Source organism: Lathyrus oleraceus, chromosome 3, assembly GCF_024323335.1.
Source record: "Lathyrus oleraceus cultivar Zhongwan6 chromosome 3, CAAS_Psat_ZW6_1.0, whole genome shotgun sequence".
Lineage (NCBI taxonomy): Eukaryota > Viridiplantae > Streptophyta > Magnoliopsida > Fabales > Fabaceae > Lathyrus > Lathyrus oleraceus.
In genome coordinates, this window is record NC_066581.1 from 53394063 (window position 1) to 53407559 (window position 13497).

Below are 13497 nucleotides of genomic sequence, written 5' to 3' on the forward strand. Positions count from 1 at the left end.
TTTTACTTTTTACACATACCAAGGAAGCTAATCATTATTGTTACTTTTCAAACAATAATTCTTCTTTTACCTATAATACCCTTAATTATTTATTACATTCACTTTACTTTTTCTCTCTCTGCAATCATTATATAGGGGTAATTTTGACAAAATAGCAATTAATACTACCTTGAACTTTGCAAGTGACAATTAAAAAGAAACAAATTTTTTACAAGAAAGTGACACTTATAAAGGAACGAGGGAGTAATAGATGCCATAATTTTCTATTATTTATCATTAAAAAACAACAACCTTTATAATTAATTATTAATATTACTAACCTACTTATTTTATTTCTTATTGTAATAAAAAACAAACAAATGGAATTGTCAAAGATAATTTACCATCCTTACACAACTAAATAAAACAAATTTAAACTACTTATTTTATTTTTTATTGTAATAAAAAAACCAACTAAAACCTTTTCTACCGAAAAAAACTAAAACCCTAAAACCAACGAGCAGCTCTGGCCTAACAAGTTGGAGTCGCATTCCGATCTCAGCGCTGCCGGAGTTGTCATCGGCCGTCAGAAGCAGTGAGTATCCCTTCCATCTCTTGCATTTCATTTTAACTCAGATTTTCCTTCTCCTCTCCTTTACCACGCGTGGATGCGAAAATGAAACGCACCGGTGAATTGCTTGAAACACTTCGCACGGTGGTGAATACTTGGAAATATTGAAAAGTTAGGGGTTGTTACTTCTGATGTAGAAATTATGTCGAATTTGAATGTGGTTGTGAATTTTGATCTTTCAATTTTATATTCATTTATATGGTTCATTTTGCTGAACTATGTTTACATTGAATAGTTTCCAGGTTGTACGTGATCTGCAATTTGAATGCATTTGTGGTAAACTTAACATTGAAGGGTATGTTCACCTTTGAACATTTGTTCTTTGTTCTTCCTGTATTGTGTGTTTATTCTTGTTAAGAAATGCTGTAATTTTATTTGCAATTATTGTCACAAAGTTTGGGCATTTTCAGGATGGTTAAAGTCATTGTGATCTTGGTTGCATACTTGCATTTTCCATTTTCCATTATATTTTAGAGCATGTCTAGCCAAGTGCCATTCCTTCACTGTTTGTTTATATATCAACTAGTTAAGAACCAGTGCTTAAAGAGCTTTGAATGAAAATAAAAGATTTTTGGAGTGTCCCCAGGGATTCGGTTTGGAGTGGGAAAAATCTTTCTGCGGAGAGTATAGTAATAGATGTATAAATGGCTGGGGGGAAATGGTTTTGAGTGGGAAAATGGAAAAACATGTGTCAATACCAAACAAGACTTTGTTTTGATAAACAGTAAATTGATTAAGAGCTAGTTATCCCTGACACGCAGGAGGCTATTTAGGGAGAATGAGTTGAAGCGGAGGATGGAAGGATGCAAATTTCACATGAAAGTCATGTTGATATCGATAACAAAATTCCATGCCATAGATGATTATTTTTTATAAACAAGCTCAGATTTAGGTTCAAATGATATTGATCTTTCTGTATTCCTCTATTATTTATGCATATTTCTCTGGGAGTAGCATATTTATCTTCTTTCTGGGTGATGCTATAGATATTTCTTGACTTCTGCATTTGTTTTATTTTTTATTTTTAGTATATTATGTTTGATTACTGCTAGACTGTGTAGGTGAACAATCGATTGCTATTCTTTTTCTTATGTTGCTATTCTTTTTTTGCTACAAGGAAGTGCTTTTGACTTACCAGGATAGCTTCTCTTGTTTCCTTTTATGGGAACTGTGTAGCACTAGTAATATATTATGTATGTCTTTGGACTTGCAGGTTTACAAGGTGATATTGAAAATGATCTTCCGGCTGAAAGAGAGGTAGTTTTCTAGACTGTACATTGTACCTGAATGATATGCACTTCCCAAATAAGTTGAATATTTCATTGCTTATTTATTGTCCCCCTTTTTTGAACTTCAACTATTTATTCATTGTTGTGGATTCTGGATGCACATACTAAATAGACAGTTAATTGACAGTAAAACTATTCAGACAGAAGAAAAAAGAAGAAAAATAATATTCTCATTTTAATTTGGTCCTGCTTGTTTCTGTTTAATGCTAATCAAATTACTTGCTTACCAAGGTGTTTAAATATATATCCTCACTTATTCCAAAAATCATGAATCCTTGCATACATACATTGAGGGATAGAGTAGTCTATTTCATTTTTGTATCGATTTGCCTTTTGTTTGTGTTTTCTGAACTTTTTCTTGCATTAAGACGCAAATTTTCCTGTTCTAAATTGCTTTGAAACTGGTTTACAAAATAACCAACTTTTTCCGAACGCTTTTTAAAAATGAACCTAAAGTATTGTTCGGTTGCAATTAGGTTTGGTTTATTGACCAAGCATACCCCTATTCGGAGGTGCCTGCAAGCGCTCACCAGCGAATCACAACCAACATTATCTCTCTTCAAAGACCCATCATCTCTCCACTCACTCTCTGTGGCTGCTTTTCCTAATCACAATATTTCGTCACCCCTTCCCATTTTCACCAATTCCAAACCCACATCTGCTTTTGGACAATGGTATCACCCACGCTTTTTCTCTTCCAAACAAGATGATCACATAAAAAAAGAAGATATACAGGAAGAAGTAGAAGATGAAGACGACAGTGATGACAGTGATTATGATGATGAAGAGGAAGATTATGAAGATAATGATGATTGTGTTTCCGTATCAAGTAAGAAAAAAGTGTACACGGCAGAGGAAAAGGAAGCAGAAGCAACAGCTATTGGATACAAAGTGGTGGGGCCCCTACAAAAGGACGACCAGGTTTTTAAGCCATATGAGCCCGCTTTTGCCGTTGTTCAGGTTCATTTCGATAACTTTATTTGATTACATATATCAATGTTCCATTTTTTGTTTTGGTAATGAGCTTTGTCCCCTTCATTTGGTTTAGATTGGTTCTCATCAGTTTAAAGTGAGCAACGGGGACAGCATTTTCACAGAAAGATTGAAATTTTGTGAAGTGAATGACAAGGTGCGTAATCCTTTTGTTTGCCAATTATTTTGGCCGTTACTTGTGATGGAAAAGTATCAATCAGACTTGAAGTAAATTTTTTATTGCAGTTTGTCTGACCTGGGATGTTGTATACTTGCATGATAATGAGTGTACTAAGCTCGAAACTGGGACGATTTAGTGAATACATAAGATAAATAGGGACTGAATGCATTAGAGAGAAAATCAGGCGGCATGTATGGTGCAAATTATGGTAGAGTCTTGTTTTAAGCTATTTGGAGAAGGAGTATTAAAGCCCCACTAAGTAAGTTGGTTAAATGGAGGGGAATTAGACAAAAATCTATGAGCCAAACTATTAAGAAACGTTTTAGATTTCAATGGTTTGCAATTAGACTTGATTTACAATGTGATATTCATGGGGTTACTTGATCCGTTTACCAACTCTATTGTCGTTGGTTTTGTACAAGTTATTGCTTACAATTTTTGTATAGCTCTGTAAAATTTTCACCTAGTTTTATATACACCCTGTAATTGCACTATTGCAGCACATCTTTATCGGTGTGAGTGTGCTATTAATCTTGTTGAATACTAATCAGTGACTTGTTTTTGTGTAGTAATAATTTTAAAATTTTTCTTTTTGTTATGTAATCTATCAAGCCAGCTAATTGAATATTCCATTGCAATTTCTTGGCTCACTGCAGTTGATTCTGAATAAAGTTCTGTTGCTAGGATCTGCTAGTCAGACAATTGTTGGCAGACCCATAGTGCCGGATGCAGCTGTTCATGCTGTTGTTGAGGAGCATGTAAGTGTAAAATTATCAGTTTCAAATAAATTTGATATGCATAACCGGCCTTCTCATTTTGAGAATAGGAATGGGATTGCTTTAAAATAGAGCGGTGATTCCTCCTTCTGTTTTATGTTCTATTTACTCTAGTTTGCATTTGTTTGTCTTTCTGGAATCATATTTGAAAGCTGTCAAAATTGCGACTAAATGACTTAATTTCCTCCTATTGAGAAAATTAAAGGAATTATATATACTGCATTTAATTATTGTATGTGCACACAATTCTGCTCAATATGAACCTTATAGAAACCGGTACCAAAATACAAATTAATGGTAGAAACTTAATTTTATTTATGGCAGATTATCCTTAAATCAAGTAGCGGTTATCCCACTATCCACTATCCCGCTAACCCCACTTTTGGGATTGATAACTCTGACTTCCACACATAACTGACATCAATAGAAATAACTATCCAGAATTGCTCATAAATAAAAATAACCACCCATAATAAGAAGTCTATCAGAACTTTCAAACTAAGTAAAGAAAAGTTAGTTAGCTAGAGCCTTCAAACTAAGTAAAGTAAATCAAAGACCTTCACTATTTTTTTATTTTTTGTGTTAAAACTTTATTTGTAATCTACAGTTTATGTCTCTTTTTCCCCCCCTGCCAAAGCATAGATAGAAATATTATTTCAAAAATAATAAGTTCAAGAAAGAAAAGTGGTAGATCAAGTATGTATCCAACACCCACCAAGATAGAAGAACAACCAAAACTAAGATAAACAAACAAACCATGTAAGCTCTTACATCTCAACATATTTTCCATGACCTTAATTACAATGTGGTGCATCCTAGGAAATTGAAGAATCATTTTGGAGATACAAGAAAACACATGATCCTTGACTGTTCAAGAACCTCAGTTAATCATAAAACAACGCAGCATTAATTTTAGAGATACAAGAAAAAAAAATCCTTGACTGTTCAAGAACCTCAGTTAATCATAAAACAACATGGCATTACCAATAAAATGTATAGTCTCTTAATTGCTTCCTGTAATCTAAGATTTTAAAATGGAAACTTGTTTTTCTTGCTGACATGTTGAAAAAACATGTTGAGAGGCTAAGGTGTGCTTTGCTTAATTGATGATTTTTTTTATTATCATTATGCCTTTTGTATTTAAGAAAAAGATGGATTTTGGGGTCTTAATTACAAGAAAAAGTCACAAATTTCAGTATTATTAATTGTTAGAAATGTTTTTATTATTCTCTATGAGTGGTGTGGAAACATTTAATGTCAGGGATATATTTGAAATAAACATTAAAATCTCGGTCTTAATGAATTTCATTTTTATCCTGTAAAAAGAGAATACCAGTTTATTTCAACTTTTGTGTCGTACGGATTGATTTCAAGTGGAGTCGTCATTCTTTCTTATATGCACTTGCTTGTTTACTTAATTTTCCTTCCTATCAGGCACTAGATGCCAAGGTAATTATTTTCAAGAAAAAGAGAAGGAAGAATTACCGAAGAACCAAAGGACATCGTCAGGTGCGTTGAAAAACAACTGTTTAATATGGCATTGTTTTACAACAAATTATTGATATTAATTCTTCTTGATGCATGGTTATCATTTTCAGGAATTGACCAAGCTAAGGATAACTAATATCGAAGGAGTTGAGAAACCTCAGCCCGAATTGGTTGAAAAGCCTTCAAAATCTGCTAAGAAAGAACAGGAAAAGGTTGCAGTTAGTGCTTAAGAACAATGTACCGGCTGGTGGTGGTAATTCTGGTCTTTATGCCTCAGGGTTTTTGACAGTTGGATAGAGTATGAAATGTTTGTATTACTTAGAAGCTCCATTTTTATCTGCAAGTTCTTTGTAGATGGAAGTAGTCAGCTACTCAGTAGTCAGGTTTTGTAGGAATGTCTTCAACAAAAAAAAATTCCTTTCTTTGTAATGCTGGATTTACTGCTTTAGCATTTGAGCATAAATCCATTTATTCTTAAATAAATAGGTTTTCAAGGTCTTGAGATTTAGAATTTTATTCTTGGTTGCAAACATGAATCAATATCATGCACTGTACCAATATCTGACAGAAATGGAGGTAATCAAATTACATTATTAAGGTGAACAAAATATCCAGCCATCTTGATTCATATTATAACCAGTAATCAAATTATTTTCATAATAAATTAAATGAAAAGGGAGATGACTTTGAGTTTTCAACCTCTCTTCCAATTGTTTGAATACGAGTTCTCTTACTCGGTCAGTCGAACAATTGTCATTTTTCCGTAAATTAATAAATTAATCAAATCATTTCATAATAAACTATAGGAAAAGGGAGATGACCTTGAGTCTTCAATTCCTCTTCTCAAATGCTTGGATATGAGTTGTCTTACTCAGCCATTCGAGTACTTGTCATTTAATCTAAAACACATCAACCATACATAAACCTATTTTCATAATCACTCAAAGAAAGTGGTCTAGAGTCTTATATTTCCTTTTTCGATTATTAGGATACGAGTTGTCGTATTCGACTGTCCGAGTAATCGTCATTCATTTAAAATATCTTAACTATTATCAAATCCTTTTATAATTAAAGATGAAATAGGAGATGGTATAGAGCCTTCGATTCCTCTCCTCGACTATTAGGATACGAGTTGTTTTACTCGACTATCTGAGTAATTGTCATCCATCAAAAATATCTTAACACATCAAATTCATCTTTTCTTGCCCTCATGCGATCAAAACCAATCAAACAAAACGTCAAACATATTAATCCAACTTGTCACCCTCGTGTGATCAAAACTCTTTTCAGAAAGAACACTGTTAATCCTTTCTAATGCACACAACAAACTAGTGCTTAAGTCTTCGCCGAGAGTAGACAAGCCAGCGTTTAGCCTTTAGAACGCGATCTACACAGTTGTTCATAAAAAACACCAATCAACCGTAGTTCCCTGAACTACAAATGCTCTGATTTCCTTATTATACCATAAGGATACGTAGGCAGGAGATTGCTGTATCTTCGCGAGCACACTAATAAAAAACCTCCATTTTCTCCCTTCTGAGGTCTTCACCCATATCTATTATCAACTCTAATTACCCGAAGAAAACAAACAACATAAATTAACACTCAAATCGCAAAATTGAACTAAAAGGTTCCCATTGAGTACAACGGACGTAAATGGTGCTAATACCTTCCCCTTGCGTAATCCAATCCCTAATCCGAAAATGGATGCGACGACCATTATTCTTTTTCTTAAGCTTTTATCGATATTTTCCTATTCCTTCATTGGGATAAATAAAGTTCGGTGGCAACTCTGTTCGAACTAAATTTTTCCGCGACCATCGCGAAGAATCGTATTTTTCGAGATACGACATTCTCGACAACCTTATTTTCTGGAAGGTTAACCCCCTTGGAAATGTTAGGCATTGGAGTTGGTGGTGCCCCAAAAAAATCAACAATCCTACCCAATTGGTGGGTTAGCTATTGATAACTCCTAGTCGTGTTCTCTAGTAGTGGGGTAAACACGTTGTCTATTTGTTGTGTAATAGTATGAACCATATTGTGGTTGCTTTCATCCATTAACTGTCTCATGACTTGGAAAAATTATTGGTTAAAGACGAAGCACCATGCAGAGGAAAATACCCCGTTCCTCCTGGTGGTTGTACTAATTGGCCAAAGTTGCCCATGGTGGACGCTGAAGCCAAATATGGGTTAAAAGGCGATGATGTTGCAACCACGTTCTCTGAATATATTGACGTACTAGGGTGCAAGCTTGCCATCATTGCAGTTGGCATGCCATACAGTTGTTCCTTTTGAGGCAACGATAAACCTAAATAAGGAGGCCTTTGGTCTCTTGGATTTCGTAATTCCCTAACGAAAGTTGGTGCGACTGACACTTATGGTGATGAAATCCCCACATATGGCAGTATAAGATACGCCACTTTTTGGCTTATGACAGTGGGTATCTCCTCGATTGAGGCTGGAGCCACGAAACTGCCGACACCAATAACCGTCGGTTATCCTCCTGGATTTGGAGTATTACTTTGGGAAGGGGTTTGGTTTTTTCCAGACATACCAGAAAGACGCTTACCACTCCTCAAGTGCATACAACACAGAAGACCACAAAAACGGAAGACACAAAAACAAAGCGTATGACACTTTTTTCTGCAAAAGTATTCGCAAAAAAGGGTCTAACCGGGTGTGCCAATTTATTTACCGGTGTTTTTGGTAAAGAATAACGAGTTTGAAAGTCTATGAGATTGACTTAAAAAATCTCCAAAGCAATTTGTGCAAATAATTAGTGTGAGCACACATGTGTGTAAATTGAAGGCAGCGTAACAAAAAGCTTTAAATGAATTCAAATTGTGATAAATGATAAGGTAAAATGTAGTAATTAATATTAAATTAAGCAAAGGAGCAAGTACATGTTCCGTTTAAAGAGACAAAAAGACTAAGACAAAAGGGTGGACGCAGACGCATACATGTTTCTCGCTCAACTGTTTCGTTCTTTGACTTGGATACTCCAGTGGTATGGAGAGCATGCATGAAACTTTACGACCTTTGATCCCATGTATGAGTATGCTATTTATTCTATTTACAAGATAATTGTCAAAGGTGGTTATGACCACTAGCGAGTTTGTTGCATTTGCTCTATGTTCAGTTCTTCAGGTTCTCACTAGTGCACTTACGTGTCTTCCAAGACGTTATCTGCTTATAACCCACATTGAGTGGTAAAGGCTTTTCCACTTCTTCAACTTCTTCACGATCTTTCAACGATAACTGCTCAAACATGCTGTTGACGATGCCTATCAAGGCCCCAAAACATGTAAAGTTCACTAAGTCTTTTATACCATGTTGTCTCGTCGGCTAGTCCTTTTTGGTGGAATGAGGGCTCTTGTCGATTGTCATTCTCGAGATTCTAGACGTGTTTTCCCAGTGATCTAGGTCTTGGGGATTTCCGCCTGAGAGTCCTTCAAACCATATCTCGTTGTGTCGATGGTTCGGTCGAGCCTTTGTCGTTGGTCAGTTGATGACCCATCATTAATGCTTCTATTAAAGACACTTCATCAATGTTTATTCAATAAACATCTTTTCATTGACTTTCTAGTCAGTGAAAATTCAAGTGTAACAATATCATTCACCCGTGATTGATAATTAAAAGAAAATAAAGTTCAATAAGTGCGTGAGAGATGAATGTGCTTAGTTTGAATGAACAATAGTATACATTGAGAAAAAGGTCGAAACAATGATGAAATCATAATTTTAAGAGCTCTCTTAGTGTTATTGAATGAATGTGTTTTTGATTTTAAATTCAAGAGAAGGAAGAGGAAAAGAATGGTCGTATCATTTAAATGAATGTGTCCAAATTTCAATGTCAATAGGATGTATCTAAATTTTATAATTCAAACATGTTTTTTATTTGCATTTAACATAGTTATGAGAAAGATACTTGTTGCGTTGTTGTGCGTCCAAATTTCAAACTTCAAATAATAAAAAAAAGATATTTTAGATTTTTCAGAAAAACAATGAAAAGCGATATGGATGCAATGGTAAATCCTTCTCCTTGATTTATAGAAAACAAGGTTAGGGATAAAAAAAGTTTCCATTTTGATTTGTATTTAAGACTTTAGCTCAAAAATTTAATTTATAGAAAACCTCAAAATATAAGTAATAGGCTGCCTAAGACATAAAACCTAGGAAACCCCTGAAATGGTCGGGCGAGCACCGTCGTCGTTCACTGGAAATCAATCTCCGTCGACAATGAAAAAGAAGAGAAGTAAAACAATGGCAGAAGCAGAATACTATTTATATTTACCAGATGATTATTGGGAACGCGTATTCAAATTTCTCAACGACGACGGTGATGACTACGATCATAATCGTAACTTGAAGTCTATCTCCGTCGTCTCGAAGCAATTCTTCTCTATCAGTAACCATCTCCAATTGTCTCTCACTGTATACGATCCAACAACCCCTTTCCTGCCCCGCCTCTTCCATAGATTCACAAACCTTACCTCCCTCGACCTCAGTCACTTCCATGGCGACCTCGACGAACTTCTCTTTAAAATCTCTCTTTTCCCATTGAAACTCACATCACTCAATCTCTCTCATAAACCTATCATTATTCCCGCTGCTGGCTTGCGAATTTTCTCCCAAAAAATTACAACTCTAATCTCTCTCACTTGTTTCAAACTACATTCTTTCAATAGTACTCACTTGTTCCTCATTGCTAATTCTTTTACTTTACTCGAAGAACTCGATCTCTCTCACCCTTGTTTCCATGATTACAATCACAACAACACTAGCTTCCTACATGGGATTGAGGCTCTCTCGTTGGCGGTATAGGATACACCACTTTTTGGCTTATGACAATGGCCATCTCCTTGACTGAGATTGGAGCCACGAAATTGCTGACACCAATAACCGTCGGTTGTCCTCTTGGATTTGGAGTATTATTTTGGGAAGGGGTTTGGTTTTTTCCAGACATACCAGAAAGACGCTTACCACTCCTCAAGTGCATACAACACAGAAGACCACAAAAACGGAAGACATAAAAACAAAGTGTAAGAGACTATTTTTTTGCAAAAGTATTCGCAGAAAAGGGTCTCACCGGGCGTGCCAATTTGTTTAGCGGTGTTTTTGGTAAAGAATCATGAGTTTAAAAGTATATGAGATTAACTCGAAAAATCTCTAAAGCAATTTCTGCAAATAATTAGTGTGAGCACACATGCATGTGAATTGAATGCATCGCAACAAAAGACTTTAAATGAAGTCAAATTGTGATAAATGATAAGGTAAAATGCAGTAATTAATATTAAATAAAGCAAAGGAAAAAGTACATGTTCCATTTAAAGAGACAAAAATACTAAGAAAAAAGGGTGGACGCAGACACATACATGTTTTTCGCTCAACTGTTTCGTTCTTTGACTCGGATACTCCAGTGGTATGGAGAGCATGCATGAAATTTTGTGACCTTTGATCCCATGTATGAGTATATTATTTATTCTATTTACAAGATAACTGTCGAAGGTGGTTATGACCACTAGCGAGTTTGTTGCATTTGCTTCACGTTCAGTCTTTCAGGTTCTCACTGTTGGTGTAAGCCCTAGAGGCCAATACTTTTGGTACTTGTATCGAATTATTTATTAATAATAAAATGCTTTTTCTTTATTATGTTTGTTTAATAAAGTCCCTAGAATAGCTAGTCCGTTTAATGTATCAAGTATGACTTAATCATGAGATCACATTAAACATAAGGACACTATTCTTAAAGTATCCGTAGTCGAGCTTTATTGTGAAATGGGATAACATTAAAGCATGAAGACTATTATGTTTATAGACTGATGATCACATCTCATGGATCATGGATAAGGAGTTATCAAGTCTCAAACATAGGTATGAATATTAAGAGTAATATTTATACTGGATTGATCCGCTATGAGAATACTATATAAAATGTTATGCAAAGTGTCATAAGTTATTCTCATGGTGATAATGGTGTATACCACTCTTCGACCTGAAACCACTATGGACCCTAGATGTAGAGTCGAGTGCTTTATTGCTGATCCAACGTTGTCCGTAAGTGGATAACCATAAAGACAGTTGATGGGTACTCCACAAAGCATGCTAAGGGACATGAGTGACCTAGATGGAATTTGCCCATCCTGCGTAACAGGATAAATGTCTATGGGCCCAATATGGAACTGGACAGGGATGACACGGTCTATGCCTTGTGTTCAATATAGACATAAGGGCAAAAGGGTAATTATACACATAATTATTATCACAGAAGGACTTGTCATATCACATGACATTTTTGTGTCTTGGGTAGTAGTGATGTGTTGCTAGATACTGCTCACTGTTTATTATATTAAATACGTGATTTAATATAATTGCCAACGCCGCGAAAACCTATAGGGTCACACACAAAGGACGGATTGATGAGAGATAGAGTAACTAAGGAATACCGTAATGTACGGTGCTCTTAAGTGAATTATAGAACATCGTAAGGTACGATATATTTAAGTAGAATACGAAACGTGGTAAGGTACCACACACTTAAGTGATTTTGGCATATTATGAGATATGGGCCATATACACTTAAGTGGGCTTTTTAGCTTGTAGCCCACACAAGTGGTTCTATAAATAGAACCTTTGTGTAGAAGCATTGTAACTCTTGCTTGCAATTTCGTTTCTCTCTCTCTCTCTCTCTCACTCAAATCCTTCATTCGTAGCAGCTAGCACTGAGATTGAAGGAATCCGTTCGTGTGGACTGAGTAGAGACGTTGTCATCGTTCAACGTTCGTGATCGCCACAAGAGGTAACAATTCTATCACTGATCATGCCCATTCGTAAGGATCACTAAATGGAGAAAATTTTAAATTCCGCTGCGCATTGGATGACCATTCTCCTTCAGTGGTATCAAAGCCACTTACGAAACCATGAATCTGATAACTGTTTATTTTCTGTATTAATACGATTAAAGACAGAATGAATCAAAGATTAAATTGAGATCGAACAAGTTATATATATGATATAAGTAATCATGATGCAAAATACATTATATATGATATAGTGTTCTCGTTTCGTTCATTCAAACACTCAATGGTTGTTTTCCTTTGAGGGATCAATGGTCGTTTGCTTCTTGATCTGACATTAGTATGGTGAAGCAATGATATGTTGATCAATCATACTGAATCAACAATAGAGAAGTGTTTGACGGTATGAAATTGGTGCATTAGGGTTAGTGATGGCACAAAGGTTGTGTTGTCAAAGAGTTACGTGATTGGGGTTATGACTGCACAAGAGTTGTGCTTTCTAACTGTTTTTCAAACAGTGTTAACCTGTTAACGCATTTGGTTAACCGGTTAACGCAAAACGAAATACTGCTTTCTAACTGTTTTTCAAACAGTGTTAACCGGTTAACGCATTTGGTTAACCGGTTAACGCAAGACGGGACACAACTTTCTAACAAATTTTCAACAGTGTTAACCGGTTAATGTATTTGGTTAACCGGTTAATGCAAGGCAGAAAACAATTTTTGAACAGATTTTCAAACAGTGTTAACCGGTTAACGCATTTGGTTAACCGGTTAACGCAAGTCAGAATACACCCGTTCCCGCTGATCGGGCAGCGGACCCCGGCTAACTCTGCGTAATGTGATCGGTCGTCGAGATTTAATTTGGTTTTAATTAATTAAAAGAATTAAAATTAATAATAATAATAATGTGTTTATTATTATTGTCTTGTGGTGATCGGTTATGGCCTTAGTTTTCCTTTATTTTATTTTGGGTTTTAAAATACGACCTGTGTGTCGTGCCTCTCTCTTAATCTCTCAATGTAACTTCTTTTCTCATCTCACTCACTCGTATGTAAAACGAGTTTCTTTATGTAATGTAATATTATGAAGAAAGCAAAGAAGTCAGTGCCAAAGGAGGACAACCTTGAAGATCTCGCTTGGAGAAGCTTAGATCGTTATTAGGTTAGCTTAGGTTCTCTCATTGACTTGGGAGAACAATTGCGCTAGGGGCCATAACTGTTTCATTATATATGTATGTTGATGCATGTGTATCTATGTTGATGCATGTGAGAGACGATTTATATGATAAATAAGCCGGTGAGATCAGAATAATTGCAAATTCCCTCAAATTAAATATTAAGTTTATGCTTTCCAAGTTTTAACACTCATCAAGACTAGTATCG

The 13497-nt window shown here is 35.4% G+C and overlaps 1 protein-coding gene across 1 annotated transcript; it reads left to right on the forward strand.

Annotated features, from left to right (window-relative positions):
* The first annotated feature begins 429 nt into the window (after positions 1-429).
* Positions 430-5832, forward strand: LOC127132481 (50S ribosomal protein L21, mitochondrial). The gene is made up of 8 exons (XM_051061430.1): positions 430-574; positions 846-905; positions 1824-1867; positions 2376-2859; positions 2948-3028; positions 3709-3810; positions 5263-5337; positions 5427-5832. Exons 3-8 carry the CDS (start codon positions 1845-1847, stop codon positions 5544-5546), a joined length of 885 nt encoding a protein of 294 aa, XP_050917387.1. The 5' UTR covers positions 430-574; positions 846-905; positions 1824-1844; the 3' UTR covers positions 5547-5832.
* Positions 5833-13497: the final 7665 nt, after the last annotated feature.

Excerpts from the sequence above, each read along its gene's own strand:
- LOC127132481 (XM_051061430.1), top strand. The coding sequence starts at position 1,845 with ATGATCTTCCGGCTGAAAGAGAG. Across the intron at positions 1,868-2,375 it reads ATCTTCCGGCTGAAAGAGAG|GTTTGGTTTATTGACCAAGC; the intron begins GTAGTTTTCTAG and ends GGTTGCAATTAG. Across the intron at positions 3,811-5,262 it reads ATGCTGTTGTTGAGGAGCAT|GCACTAGATGCCAAGGTAAT; the intron begins GTAAGTGTAAAA and ends CCTTCCTATCAG.